The sequence below is a fragment of the Oppia nitens genome, unplaced genomic scaffold, assembly GCF_028296485.1.
Source record: "Oppia nitens isolate AA-2021 unplaced genomic scaffold, nextdenovo-longstitch-racon4-pilon3 scaffold1_pilon_pilon_pilon, whole genome shotgun sequence".
NCBI lineage: Eukaryota > Metazoa > Arthropoda > Arachnida > Sarcoptiformes > Oppiidae > Oppia > Oppia nitens.
This window is the reverse complement of record NW_026533199.1, coordinates 711,898-728,840: the sequence shown is the minus strand read 5'-3', so window position 1 is coordinate 728,840 and position 16,943 is coordinate 711,898. Positions and strand designations below refer to the sequence as shown.

Here is a 16,943-nt window from a genome sequence, read left to right as displayed (position 1 = left end):
TATATATATATTTTGTTGATAACTGTTAAAATATTATATATATATATATATATATACAGTTAATTATTACTGATTATTAGGCTTTCAAAACACACACACACACATTGAGATCAATATATTTTCATAACTCATTTATTATTATTATTATTACGTAATTATTAATTTAAATTGCTTGTATTTATAATAATAAATTATTATCAAATTATATATTCACTGTTAACACTATTAATAATACTACTACTAATAATTATTAACTATTTTAAAATTAAACTTTTCATTTGTATAGAAAAATAATATTTAGTTAACTATTTAAAAAAAAAAATAAATATATCCTATTATATAATATATACTTTATAAATGTCAATGATTTTTATTATATAGAAAGTTATTTATAATTTTTTTTAAATACAAATGAAATGGTAACCAAAAAAAACAAACAAACAAAAAACTATTGGATCAATTGGGTCGGACACTCAAAAATCCGGATGTATTTGAAAAGTATTTGGCATTAGCCTCGTTGACTTTGGTTTCGGCCGCCTGCGGATTGACAATCTCCAGGCCCTGCAGAGGTGTAAAGGCCACCGACGATGCCGTTCCCGATACTTGTTTGCGGACAGTAGTACTGCCGCCGTACGACTGCTGTTTCTGTAAGTTCTTGTGCAGTGTCTTCGATATGCGTACTTTAGTTTTTTCGTCGACAGCCGGACCACGTATCTTACCGGTTCCCGATCGGCCCATTTGGCCAGTCGTAAAGCCGAGATCGTCCTGATAGGCGTCGTCTTCAATGTCGCCGAATGTCATACGATTGGCCTGTTTGCGCAAATCGGTAATCACTAGACGTTCCTTTAGCTTACGGATACGTTTGCCGCCTCGCTTTTTCTGCGGCTGATCTATCGGTGTGGCCAACGGCTTGACCTGTTTGACCGGTGGCGGTTCCTGTAATTTATCCAGTTGGCGTTCAATTTTCTCCCGATACTGGCGACCAATCGAACCATCAGTGGCTGCATGCGAGGCGTCTACTCGGGCAGCTATCGTACACTTGTTGGCCACCAGTCGGGCAGCTTTCCGGCGTAAATCGGGCGGCGATATCTGTACCAAATCGGTCAGAAATACGAAACCCGTGTGCGGCATAATGGCTGTCGACGAAAAACCGGCCAAAGTTCGCCGTTCGGAGCCCAACACTTCCAGATTGCACGACGGCATCTTCGATAGATTGGTCAGACCGCCGGCCAAACCCATTAGTTTGGCGGCAATGGATGCGCCGGCAATTGCCGACAAATTCGGCGCAATGAACGTCATCCTTGATTCGACAAACTCGTAGATCTTTAGTTTGCTTTGATTCAGATCGACAGCTATATCGCAGGCTTCGTAAATGTTGGCCAATTCATCGTCGGTTAGCTGTTGGCCTTGAGTGGTGGATGCCGTTACCGATACGACCATAATAGTGGCCTGAGTTAGAAACTGTTGCATAACTTCGCTGGTCTTGGCTTTGTAGAGATCGTTACCCAACTCTTTGACTGTCATCAGATACTCGAGAGCCGACTGGACCAGCGATTCCAACTCCGGGAAACGTTTGGCGTACTTATCCCTAACAAACTTATGGATAACCGTAATATCGTTGTCAATCTCGACGGCCATATTGTTGGCGTCGACTATAAGCTTGTATTCGGGATGCGATTCGACCGGACCGTCGATCTGACACTTGCGGCCCAATGCCGACCCTTCTTGCGACAACTGTTTGGCCCGTATTTCCGACATAACTGTTGCCAACTCTTCGCTGTCGACCAGTTTGGCCAACGACCGGACCGATGTATACTGTGTCTGAGTGGTCGGTCCGCTACCGCTGCCGTCCGTTTCCATCGGTGTTTCGCCACCGCTACCGCCGTTGGCCGCCATCCTAGCCGTCAGTTCCATGTCGTCCACGTCGTCATCGCCGCCCTCCAAGTCGGCCAACAATTCATCGGCTAAAGACATGGCCGGCTGGTCGTAGTTGTCTTCACACACACGCGCGCGGGTTTTGCGCGGTCAACACTATAGTCTTATTATAAGCGCGTAAATTGATTGCTAACACGTGTGTAGACACACACACACACACACACACAACACGTGTTTTTAATATCAAATCAATTGACAATAAAATCAATTATAAACTTAATGTTTGTTTTAATTGAATTTTGTTTTTGTTTTGTAAAACATTAGCCAAACGTTTGTTTGTTTGTTGTTTGGATTGATTGACAACACAAACACATTGTGTTTATTATTATTTAATATTATTATTATTATTACAGTAATGTTGTACACAAATAATGTATTAATAATAATAATACTGTAATACCTATTGATTGCTATTACAGTAATAAAAAAATAAATGATTTATTTTATTTTTGGTGCAAAAAAAAAGTCTCAATTATTATTATCTATTTATATAACTATTATTATTATTATAGTATTTCTATAAATGTATATATATTATTTGATTATATTATTTAATAAATTATTTATTTAAAACATTTATTTAATTATCGTTTTTTTTATTTGTCATATTTTTTTTATTTGTTTAAATCAATTTTTATTTAGATTATATTTATTTTTCTAATACATACTACAGTATAAACCAATAATATTAATATTTAATGTATTAATTTAGGTTTGGCTTTTATTTTTTTAATATAAATTTTATTTTATTATATCTATTGGGTTTTTTTAGGTCAACGATATATTATTATTATTATTTGTATGTTTTATAATTTAGAAAAATAAAAATAATTTTTTATTACTATATTATTAGTATTAAATAATTATGAAAATAAATAAATATTTTTATCTAAACAATTCTGTTGTTATCTATATTTATATTTTTATTGATTATTTTTAGTTTTTATTTTTTTAAAAAATAAATAAAATAAAAATATTTTTGATATATATATATATACACGTAATCTTTAGTTTCGTATTCATTATTATTATTATTATTATTATTATCATAATATCTTTAATCCTATTTTTTAAAAACCTTTTTTTTAATAAAAAAAATGCAATAATAAAAATTATTTGGTTATAACTCTATTATATTAATAGATATATAGTATATAAGTAGCTCTTATCTCATTGAATATTATATAATTTTATCCCAAATATATTTTATAGTGTGATTTTACTTTAATATATTTATATATAAATTTATATAATATTTATATAATCGTAAAATAAATTTTTAAAAGATATATATATATATATATATATTTATTCATATCTATATTGAAAATCTAAATTATAAAATTTTTGTTAAACAGGATTTTAGTTTATTTATTTTATTTTTTTTTTGTTTAATAAAAATAAACCATTATTTAAATTATGTTTATATTATGAAAATTATGGTAGATATTCACTGTACAGTAAATAATGCATAAATTTATTTGAATTTTTGTATATACAATATAATATAAATACAGTTTATTATTTTTATTAAACATATGTTTAGTATATATATATATTTAAATTATATGGTATTAAAGTAAAGTTTTATTTAGTCTGTATATTGTATAATATATAATAAATTTAATATACAGTATAATAGACAGTACTGTACTGTAGTATATAATAAAATAAAACATCTAATTGTCTTTGACTTATAAAAATTATAAATAAATAAAACGGGTATATATATATATATATACAGTATAAATAATTCATACTAATATAAAAACACACACACACACACACCTACTTATTATAATGCTTTCAAATATATATATATGTATTTATTTAAACATTTTTAATGTGCAATTATTTGACACACAAACAAACATACATACAGAGAGAGAGAGAGAGAGAGAGAGAGAGAGAGAGAGAGAGAGACTAATAAATTTATTAAAACATGTTATTTAAGAAAAACTAAAAATATGTGTTATTTTTATGTGTGTTTTTCTCTATATACAGTATTAATATGATTGACATTAACTTATTTTATTATATAAACATATTTCCAGTATTACTCTATATATATATATATATACTGCTGTTTTTATACCTTTGTATATAATTTATATCATATATTCAAGCAATTCATATATATATATAAAATCAAACGTTTGATTAATCAATTATTTAAACACTGCACATCTATATATTTTGAAAAAAAAGTTTATAAATATCTAAAAACATAACTATTATTATTATAATTTTTATTATAGTCAAGCGTACTATTGTGTTGCATATAAATAATATTTTACACTATGTGTGTCTATGTGTTTGTATGTAATATCAATGTCTATATTATACAGCTTACGTACAGTATTACTATATATATATATATAAATTGTGAATATACTGTACATTAAAAACTATTTTATATACATATATATAGAGAGAGAACTATATTATACAGAATATTCTGTATATAAATTTAGAGAGATAAAGAATATTCTTATATATATATACCTTATATACAGTCAGTGTACAGTCAATAGTATTATACATACAGAATAAGTAGAGCTTATCATAGAATATCGCTATATATACTGTATATATATATATATATATATATATATATATATATATATATATATATATATATAGAGAGAGAGAGAGAGAGAGAGAGAGAGAGAGAGAGAGAGAGAGAGAGAGCATAATATACAGTATAAATTAAATGCAATAATATTTTGTTCCCTTTTCATATAGCATATTAGATTCGTACATACAGTGTATTCATACAATTGCAGTACAATAGCATAAAAAGGGTCCATATATATAGTTATATATTCCTATGGGGAAAAAGGTGTATACACTGTGTGTACTGTACTATGTGTTTGCATTACAAGTGCTGTACTAAAAGAGAGAGAGAGAGAGAGATAGAGTAAGAGAGAAGGAGAGAGAGTAAGAGAGAGAGAGAGAGAGAGAGAGAGAGAGAGAGAGAGAGAGAAACAGGGAGAGAGAGAGAGAAACAGAGAGAGAGAGAGAGAGTAACAGAGAGAGAGAGAGAGAGAGAGAGAGAGAGAAGACAGAGAGAGAGAGAGAGAAACAGAGAGAAAGTAAGAGAGAGAGAGAGAGAGAGAGAGAGAGAGAGAGAGAGAGAGAGAGAGAGAGAGAGAGAGAGAGAGAGAGAGAGAGAGAGAGAGAGAGAGAGAGATAAACAGAGAGAGAGTAAGAGAGAGAGAGAGAGTAACAGAGAGAGAGAGAGAGAGAGTAACAGAGAGAGAGAGAGAGAGAGAGAGAGAGATAGGCATTGATTTTGTGTTTAGACTGCCTTTCCCTCTAAAATACTGTGTAATACTAATGATTGATATAAACTGACTGTTTGTTTGTTTTCTACTGTAGTGTTGTGTTTGCAAATCGATGCACAAAATAAATGCTTAAAAAACTGTTTATTATTATTATTATTATACAGTAGTGACTGTTATTATTATTATTATCATATATGATGTGTTGACTGTATATGTTTTGATTATTAATTATTATTTTTATTTTCTTAAATATAATAATAATAATAATAATAAGGATATGTTTATTATATATATAATATACACAACATGTTTATAATGTAATTACTATTAATTACATTATAATATGAGTTAATAGATATATCAAACAGTGATTTACTTATAATATTAATAATAATTATTATAATATATTATAGTAATTGCAATCAAAATAATAATAGTAATGTTTTTTATTTGTTGTAATGTTTTTTTTTCAAAGCATTTTCTATAGCGATATATTTAATGGCTCAACAAATGTTTAAATTAAATGTTTAATTATAATTAATTAAAATTGATTTTTTTTGGTGTTTAATTTATACAATTAATTGTTTGTTTTTTCAGTCAATTTTTTAAAAAATTATTATTTTTTTTATATTTAATTAAATTAATAATAAAGTCATCGATTGGTTGATTGATTAGTGATTTTATGGCAAAAAAAACAATATATGATATCCTATGCTATGAAATGATAACATATTTAAAATTGTGATTATAATCAATGCGATTATTATTATTATCGACGGGTGTATACTATAGTATCAAGTGATTGGTGGCCACCACTTGTTGGTCAACAACAACAACAACATCAACAACAAGTGTTAAGACTGGCGACCGACGAGTGTTTGATGAGATCTGATAACCGGTTGTTCCGAAGATATCTGAACTGAAGAGAGAGAGAGAGAGAGAGACCAGAATATGACGTCAAACAATGGCCAGCAATGCAGTGGTGCCGTCGGCGGCAGCGGAGAGCCGATAGTACGGCCAAAAGGATCGTACGCTTCGAAACAGAAACGATTCGGTGCGGCGCCGTTGGCCTCGTTTGAAGACTTGCCCAGCGATGACCAAATCAGTCCCGACGACGACGACGACGACAATGACGAAGAGTTTGTTTGCGATCCACTCGATGGTCATCCGACGGTATTGGATTTGGACAGCAGTCAGCTACTGATGCAGAACCGACGGTCCGATAACAGTAATACTAGTCCGGCGCTGAGTCCGACACTGACGATAACGCCGACCAGCGGCGGCGGTGGCGGCGAACGCAAAGCCAGTTATAGTCTGTCGCAAAATACGCTGACCGATGATGGCGGCAGCGGTTCTGTAACACCGGTGGCCGCCAGCGGCGGCGGCGTCGGCAATTCCGAGTCATTGTTGAGCATTGGTAGTCAACACCGGCCCGCAACCGGCGGTTCGCACGGCTCGTTGCTTACTGTTCCCGATGGCGCCGATGGTTCTAAGTCGCCGACAACACCCGATTCGAAACGCAAGAGTTCGTGGACCGACATATTCTTTGCCGGTCGGGGCGGTCGTACCCGAAGCAAGTCTACGTCCAGTTCCCCGCGCAAGAGTCCGACGACTTCAGGCGAACGCAAGAAAAGTGTTTTCGCAAAATTCATTAGTTTCGGTCGAAAATCGCCGTCGCGGACATCGATCTCAGCCGATACTACAACACAAAGTGGCGAACAGTCATCGGCCATAGAGTTGTCGTCCACTGGTGGCGGTGTAGATACACCGAGAGTGTCGGTAACCGATACCAGCGAAAACGAACCGAACGAAGAACTGATGATCGGTTCGCCAATCAATGAACCGGAAGCGTCCGAACAGGACATTATCGGTATCATCGAAGCGGCGGCCAGTAATCAGCTGATGATTTCGACACCAGTAGACGCCAGTGGACCAGATGCTGAACCATCGCTAATTTCAGTGCCATTACCGCCGCTTAATTTGAGAAAAAAATTGAAACGCCGCCAATCGACCATCGATGACGATGTACAGAGTTTGCCAGAAATACTTCCCAGTAGTCGATCCAATAGACAATTGATTTCTCAAAATTTAGCCAATAATAATAATGATAGTCATAATAATAATGATAATAATACGGAAACAGTTGTCGTCCAAATTGAATCCTCTGCCAAATACGAGGACAACTCTTCCGAATCGGAGATAGGATTTGATGAAAGCAAACTCAAAGCCAATAATAATACTAATAATAATAAGGAATCAAAGCAATCAAATGGCAAAAGTCTATCAGAAAGTGAAGACGACTTCGAAGCCCAGAATCTGTTGCTGTCGTCCACTCAGGAAGACTACGACGAAAGTTCCAATAGTAGTGAACAACAGCTATTCGGTTCAACAAATCTGTCGCTACTATCGCCGACAACGGCCTCAGCGGCAGCCGCTTGTCAGCTAATAGAATCAATCAGATCGCCGACACGTAAGGAACGACTGGAAGTGCTAACCATACCGATTGAACGGCCGCGAAGTACAACACCGATAAACATTGTACCGCTCGAAGCCTACATAAGTTCGAGTTGTACGTCACCGGATCCGTCGGTCGAAAAGATTAAACTGTCGCTTCCGGGCGAACAGTTTACCGCATCGGCCCGGGCCAAGAGTCCCCGAAAGTCTAACCCGTCGATTTGGTTCGAGTTTTGCGAAAAAGGTCTCCAGAGTCCGTTGCAACGGCGCAAACAACGGGCCAACAGTTGTTTTCCCAGTGTTGACAGCACTACTTCACCTCAACAACAACTACAACCTAATACGCCGTCGTTTTTGAATAACAATTCAAACTTTGACGCCTTCTCTTCGTCTGTGGTCTCAGTTAACAATCCGTTAACATTGTCGCCATCGCCGGGCAATTTGACACCAGTTACGCCATTGGAAGGCTACGGCGGTGATACTAAATGGCCGGGTTTTGGCGACAATTTTGTCAATTATGATACATTTTTTTCGAATAATTTTACCGACGGTGGCGGCGGCGGTGGTCTCGGTGTCGACAAGTTTTTGTGTAAATGTGAGTGCAATACAAACAACAATACCAACAACTCGAGTGCTAATACCTGTGCCGTTGATGAACAACAACAACAACCAGACCAACAAATACTACTTCAACAACAACAACAACAGCCGGTGAGCGCATCCAATGAGATGATGATGAGCTTCTCGATTGGCGACGAACAGTGTTTCAACAACAACAACAACAACAAGAGTAGCATCGCTTCGTCAAACAATACGACCACAACATCCACCAATCGTGACCACGAATTCATGGAAGACCAGCCGCTGGTCAGTCCGTGTCATTGTCTGTGCCATCGGCGGGCAGACTTTGCCTTAACTCTATGGCGTAGTTCGTCGTTCAACAAACAAGAGAGCGTCTCATCAGATATATCGTCGGCCTCTTCACGCCTTATCGGTTCCAGTTCTCATTCATCTAAGTGTTCGCCATCTGATGATATTATCGAGTCTATCAACTCTTGAGTTGTCATTTATTATCATCAACAACATCGGTAATCATCACACACTATACACACACACACACACACACACACCACGCAAACGCGCGTACGATATACAGTACATAAACTCACTCACACACACACACACACTTACACGTGCAACACGTGTTTCTTGTGGTACTACTAACTAATAAATTACATATTTTTTGGCCACAATTTCTATCAATTAAAAAATCAAACGAATTAAGCTTAAGATGTAAGTGTTTTTTTTAAAATATCAATTATATATATATATATATATAAGATATTATATGATAATTACATGTAATTTATTAAATATCTAAAAAAATTTAAATAATTGATATTATGATTGTTATTATGGTATGTGTGTGTGTGTGTGTGTGTGTGTGTGTCCATCACATGTGATTTAAGTACAAAATCTTGATTTTTTTGTTGTTGTTGAAGATATATATATGTCGTTCCCCTTTATTAAGCCATTAAATTATTATTAATATTATTATAATTGATATTTAATTTTAAAACAAAACCAAAACAAAATCTATAATTGATTGATTGAAATCCTGTGCCTCCAAACCAATTGATATACTATTTATTTATTAAGATATTATATATATATATCACTAACTGATTATCTATAACTGTTACCCTAATTACTGGTAAACACTAAATAGTATACTAACTATACTTTTTTTATTAAAAAAAATAAATTTTTGACTAAAACTTGAAATTGAAAAAAAGTTTGGTGTTGATGTTGTTATCATTGTTTTTTGTAATTTAAAATCAATTAATAACTCGAAATAACTCAAATATTTATGTACAAAAGTGATACATAAATTTTACATTAAATTATATGATTATAATAATAATAATAATAATTAATTTAAGGAAACAACAAATTTTTTATTGGCATACGATTAATGAAAAATTTTTTTCTTTGACAATTGATTTAAGGAATTATATATTTGACAAAAATTTAAAACATTAATTAATTAATTTGTGGAAAATAATATATATATATATAAATAAAAACTTAATTAAAAAAATATTTGCACAAATAAAATAAGAAACCAAACTTTTTTCTAATATCTATATATATAAATAGCAAATAAATTTACATAAAATTTTAAGAGAAAAACTAAATGTCAATTATATTTGAATTTTTTTGTTGTTGAAAAAAATAACTTTTTATTTGATGAGATATTTATTAATTAAATATCAAATTTATTTATAATAAATTTAATGAATGTGTTATTTGTTTTAATACAAATACATACATATAATAATAAATACAGTAAATAAATTTAAAAAAATAAACAGTAATTATTTACTCTTAAAAAATGATCGATACATTAAAATGCAGTTTTTTTTAAAAAAATAAATAAATAATTGAAACAAATTATATTAATAATAATTAAATTTATATTGATGTAAATACTAAGTTTTTTTTTTGAATACATATATTAATTTAATGATCTTTCAATGATAATAATAATAATTATTATTATATATTAACTGTATTTTTTTCATAATATTTTATTACAACAGTCAGTCAGTAGTCATGACATTAATTTATTAATAATAATTTTTTTTTGTTGAAAAATTTAATTATATATACTAATCAACTAAATTATTTCAATATATTTTGTTTGTTTGTTTGTTATAGTTTTGTTTAAATAATATCTCCAATAAAAAATAGTATTTGACAATTAGTGCCATTGAAACATGAAACATTAAAATAATAATAAATAAATAAAAATTTAGTCAAAAAAAATAATAGTTAACAATCAGATTTATTTTTAGGATTATATAATCGATGAAATAAATATATAATTATTTGTTTGTTAATTAAAATACATTAAATACAAGTATAAACTGATTATATAAAAACTTTTAAAGATTATTATTATTTAGTAAATTAAATACTACTTAAAAAAACTGCATAGTCTTAAAAAACTACATAAAACTAGATAATTAAGTTTTTTTTGTTGAAAAATTTAAATAGTTTTTAAAAAATGATGATTAATTTAAAAATAATAAAACTTTCTGTGCCAACCATTCAATTTGTATTAATTACTTTCAATTAATAATTGATTTATTGATTGATTAATTAATTAATTAACTAAATCTAGTCGTCTCTATTAATAATCATTTTTTTATATATACATACAGTCAATATTGGTATAAATGTAATAATAATAATATTATTATTATTAATAATAATATCTAAATTATATATTATTCAATTAAAAAAAAGTAGCCGGGATCAATTATAATGATATGTATATTACTTTATAAATAATAATAAATTTGTGATATTATTATTATTACTATTATTATTATTATTAAATAGTTTTCAAACTATTCAAACTGCAATTGCAAACCGAATATTAATTAATTAATTATTTGTAAAACTAAAAACTAAAATATAATATAATTTTTTTATAACAATGACTTATTATTGATTTTTTTTAAATTAACTAATTATATACAGTATATATATATCAAGCAATTTATTAATTAACTATACTTTAGTATACAGTCTATTATATAAATAAATATATATATACAGATTAATAATAATAATAATTGTTTTTTTTTGTAAAATTTACATCAATATAAATTTATTGGGGGAAAAATGCTATTAAAATAATAATTGTTATAATTATAGATTTAGATTAAAAAAAATTCTAGTTATTAGTTTAATAATATTTGTTTAATATGAAATATTTATTTAAAATAAAACAAATATAAATAACAAAATTCTATGACAAGTTATAATAATAATTATTATTATTGAAAATATAATATAAATATTATTGTATTTTTTATTTGATCTCAAAGTACACACACACACACACTCACATAAAAAAATATTTATAAATTGTATTTAAAATATAAACTAATTGTTAAATAAATTATTGTAACACACATTTTTTGTTGTTGATAGAAAAAAAAACTAATAAATAATAATAAAATGTTAGGAATAAAGCACTTTTTTTTCTATATATATATATATATATATATATATATATATAAATGTTAAAAAATATATAATTTATAAAAATTTAATAATAATAATAATAACAATAATAATAATTTCAATACATTTATATAAAACTCTAATAGTTTATTAAGTAATAACACTTAGATTATATTGTTTATGTGTTATGTAAATACAATATTTTATTTATTAGAAAAAAAAATCGTTTAAAAATCTATAAAATCGATTAATTGATTTATTACTATTTAACCAAACAAAAAATTATTTGTTATTATTATTATTATTAATGTTGTGTTTTTGTTGATTATGATGATGATGTTAAACATGACACCAATTTATAATTATTATTATTATTATAACTAGATTTATACATTACACACACACACACATAAATTTTTAATTTTTATTATAAAATACTATGATATATATATATATGCATAAAAACTAACAGAGAAAATAGATTTTTTTGTTTAAAATATTAATTATTAGTTTAAACAAAATGTTGAATCACCCAGTATAATATTTATGTTTGACATTAATATTATTATTATAATTATTAATACTATATTAGTAGAAAAAAACTCATTAATAAAAAAGTTTTTTTTGATTACTTAATAGACAGTATATGAATAGTCAATGAAAAATGATTAAATATTTATATAATTATTAGTTTTTATAACACACACATTGTTTTTTATTTTGATTATTAATTTAATGAATAATTAATTAATTAATTTTGCACTGAAAAAAAAACAAAACACATTCCACACGTTTTTTAAATAATAATAATATTTACGATAATAATAATAAATTATATGTTATTATATAATGTAATTATTATTAATTACAGTAATTATTATATATATTAATTACTATATAATTTCTAATGAATTGTGTTTTTTCAATATATATATATTTATATTATTTGTATTATTAAATTTATCAATCAATTTTGTGATCTCTCACTTCTATACTGAAATTTTAATGACTGTTTTTCATCTAAAAAAATATATATAATTAGTTTTGTTTCAAAATTTAAAAAAAAACATTATATAAATAAAACTCAGGAATTGTTTTGTTTTATTTTGTTTTTTTTGTCAATAAAAAAACTAATCTATTGTTAAGCACATACACACACACTCACAGCTATTAAATGATATATATATATATATATATAACTAAATTGTTATTAATTATTATTTAAAAAATTTACATATAATTATATTTCATTAATAAGACATTAAATAATATGTGATATATATATTAACTACTCATAAAAATTTAATAATAAAATAATAATAATAATAATCAGCATATCTCTGTTAATTTTTTTTTATATATAAGTTTATAATTTAATTTTTGTAATATTGATTAATTTGTTTATTATTATTTTTTTACTATTTAATTTACCAAAAAAAACAAAACAAACAATTTATATTAATAATCACAATTTCCAAGTAATTGCATTTATTTAACATTTTATTAATTATTATTGTTATTATTGAAACAAGCAATACTCAATATTTAATGTATAAAATAAACACACACACACACACATAAATTATATTAATTAAATATATATATTTGTTAGATTAATAATAATAATATTTACTATTATTATTATTATTATAAATCATTAATATTTACTACTATTATTATCATAATTTTATTAACATTATTACCATTTGAAATAATATTGTTGTTTATTATTATCGGAAAAAATATATATACAGTATATATATAAAAATTTTTGATTAATATTATTATTGCTATTAAAATATAAATATGTAATTTATTAATGATCTATTAATTAAAAATAAAAATTGTTTATACAATGTTATTAAAATGTTATTAATTATTTAATTAATTAATTATTAATAAATAGATTTAATTACTACTGTAGAATAGTATTGTATATATATATAATATTTAGTAAAAATTATTTAACAAATAAATAATAATTAATTAAACATTTTCTACTATTTATATACACTATATTACTGTAACTGTAAATTATATACACTGTTAGGTATACTTATGATTAACAGTTAATAAATTAATGAGGTTTTCATTCAATGTTTTAATAAACATAACATTATTTTTTCGCTGTTGTTGTTGTGAATATATATACCTGTATTTGTAATTTAGGAAATATCTGGTAAAACAACTTTACTTTTTTTTAACAGTGAACTATCTCTCTCTCTCTCTCTCTCTCTCTCTCTCTCTCTCTCTCTCTCTCTCTCTCTCTCTCTCTGTCTCTCTGTCTCTCTCTCTCTCTCTCTCTCTCTTACACTTAAAAAGTTAGTTGAAAAGCAATTAAGACATAAAATAACAGTAAAAAAATTAAAATCAAAAACAACAAAACCATTACTAAATAAATTTTTATGAAACTATGAAAAACAAGGACACGTATAGAAAACTAACAGTAAAAATAAAATAGCATTCAATTTCATATGAAATTTTTTTTCTGCAGCTAAAAGTAAAAACATAACAACAAATATCTTCACTTAATATTTATATTATTATTATTATTATTATTACTGATTTAATTCACTAAAAACTAGTTATTAAGAGTCAGTCGAAAGTTATTTATTAAATTATATTTAACAGTATTAGTGTACATACAGTAAATTATTTGGAAATTTTCTAAAAAAATAATTTATAAGTGTTTTTTGGATTTTATTTCCAGTGAAAAAATATTATTAATAATTTCGCTGAAGAAATATATCATAAAAAAAGTTTATTTTTAAATTTATTTATTTAATGGTAAACTAAATATAAATTTATATTTAAATATATATTTATATATTTACATATATTTAGTATATTTGATTAACAACAACGAAAAAACATATTTACACAACAAATGGGACAAAAAAGTTATTTAATAATTAAATTGTTGCCAAAAAAAGTTTTCTATAAAATAAATGTTAATAATAATAATAATAATAATAATAATAATAATAAATTAATTAATTGCTATAAAAAATATGTTACGAAATGCGTGTTTTGTTTAAAAGATATGTTTCAATAGTTTTATTTATATCAATAACTCTAGTCTTTCTAGTATTGAAAACAATTACATATCAGACATCAATAATTTATAACACTATTTATACCGATAATAATTTTGACGACAATTTATTAGATAATAAAAATACTTACAATAATAATAATATAGTTAGAAAAAGTGTCAATCAATCGGTTAGTATTAATAAGTCGACATACCGTTCCCCACATTGGAAACTACTATCAGACGGAACGGTAACACATTTGGGTAGTAATAATAGTAGCGATAATCCATTTGATAAGCTATCATATCATATAAGAAACGATCAAATTTGCGACAATATTATTATTAAGGATAAGATTATCATAATATTTATTGAATCCGAAACAATCAATTTTCATAGACGACTAACTATTAGGCAGACTTGGGCACAGCGACAGCTACAGAATGATCAACAGTTTAAAGTGGTATTTGTATTGGGATTGCCATCAAACAGAAAAAAAACTGATGGACATCGACATCCACATCCAGTTGAGTCCAGTACTGCTGATGACATACAGGTATGTATTACAGTATATATATATATATATATAAGGACTGTATAGTAATACCTATAATATTATCCAATATTGGGGGGGAAAAATCCATAATTTTTTTCAGATAAATTATGGATTTATTTTATATAAAAATTTTTTTTAAAGGATAAAATCAATGAAGAAAACGAAATGTTTGCAGATATCATACAAATCAATTTGGGCGAAGATTTTCAACACCTGACACACAAATCGATGGCTAGTATTAAATGGTTTCTCGATTGGTGTCCGTTTGGTTACTTTTATTTCAAGACAGACGACGATATTATGATCTATACGAAGAATTTGGTCGGAAGTGTCCGAGAGTTTATGGCCAACGATGACGACAACAAAGTGGTGACCAATTCGATGATCTTTTGCCGACAAAACCCTAACCGAAAGATTATCCGGTCGTTTGAAAAAGTATCGCAAATGATGACCTCATATCGCCGCCGGTCAGCCAATCGGCACCAATTGATGGCCGATTTGATTAAAAAATTATTGAAATACAAAATCAATTATTCACAACTGCCTGGTCTTTATTATCCCAGCTATTGTTCAGGTAATCAATCAATCAATAAAAATAAATAAATAAAAATATTTAGCAATTTATATATCAATTTATGATTTTTTTTATAAAAATAATTATTAATATATTAATTATAGAAAAATTATTTACAGTATAAATCTATGTATTAATAATTATTTTTTTTGTAATATTTTATTTTTAAAATTATTATATAATTATTTATTATTATATTTATTATAATTATTAAGGTTTTGGATACGGCTTTTCCCGACCGGTAGCCGACAAACTATATCGTACAGCCCTAACAATACCGTATCTGCAGATTGAAGACGTTTTCGTAACCGGTCTGACCCGACAAAAAGCCAACATTGGTATCAAAAATACCGATCGCCTAACACTGAGACCACTTGCGAGGCCGTCTACCGATACTGTGTGCAGTATTTTCGGTAACAACGGCCGAATTACAAGCAGTGAACTGACACCGCAACAGATGCGCCAAATTTGGACCAATAATGCCGGCGCTGAAGACACTAATTGTTAGTCCAAACAACAAAAAATTGTTTGGCTTTGTATGTCATATATATAATACCGTAATTAAAATCCTTTTTTAAAAAAAAATTATGACATCATTGACATCAACGACAATGAGTGGGACATACATACAGTGTATAGTTAGTTATTAATCGCATAACTATTTTGTGATGGTTTTACATAATATATATAAGCTTGAAATGCCCACACATTTTTCGGGTGTGTGTTTGAATGCACCCACAAAAACAAATCATACAATCAAATGTTGAAATATATATACAGTATATATATATTTTTTGGTAAGCAATTAGTAATGAATTTTTAAAAAAAATTATTTATTTAGTTGTTTATTATATAGTCATTGCAATGGTTTTGACTAATGTGTAGTACATTATAGTATAGTATATGAGTTTATTGATATGTTAATTATCAATAAAATTAATAATAATAATAATAATTATAATATCACTACTTTAGGTATCAGTTGAATCAACTAAACAAAAGAAAAACATAATTTTATTTATATATAAAAAAAAAATATATTTTTAAACACATATTCAAAATCA

At 27.5% G+C, this 16,943-nt stretch overlaps 3 protein-coding genes across 3 annotated transcripts; 2 read left to right on the top strand and 1 right to left on the bottom strand.

Annotated features, from left to right (window-relative positions):
• Positions 1-365: 365 nt before the first annotated feature.
• On the bottom strand, positions 366-2,227 carry LOC128953056 (U4/U6 small nuclear ribonucleoprotein Prp31-like). Its single transcript, XM_054298557.1, has one exon. The coding sequence runs from the start codon at positions 1,972-1,974 to the stop codon at positions 457-459; it is 1,518 nt and encodes a 505-aa protein (XP_054154532.1). The 5' UTR covers positions 1,975-2,227; the 3' UTR covers positions 366-456.
• Positions 2,228-5,876: 3,649 nt separating this feature from the next.
• On the top strand, positions 5,877-8,904 carry LOC128951823 (putative uncharacterized protein DDB_G0277255). Its single transcript, XM_054297102.1, has one exon. The coding sequence runs from the start codon at positions 6,174-6,176 to the stop codon at positions 8,733-8,735; it is 2,562 nt and encodes an 853-aa protein (XP_054153077.1). The 5' UTR covers positions 5,877-6,173; the 3' UTR covers positions 8,736-8,904.
• A 5,831-nt stretch (positions 8,905-14,735) lies between these two features.
• On the top strand, positions 14,736-16,435 carry LOC128952615 (beta-1,3-galactosyltransferase 5-like). The gene is made up of 4 exons (XM_054298032.1): positions 14,736-14,739; positions 14,917-15,305; positions 15,447-15,879; positions 16,095-16,435. Exons 1-4 carry the CDS (start codon positions 14,736-14,738, stop codon positions 16,385-16,387), a joined length of 1,119 nt encoding a protein of 372 aa, XP_054154007.1. The 3' UTR covers positions 16,388-16,435.
• The last annotated feature ends 508 nt before the right edge of the window (positions 16,436-16,943 follow it).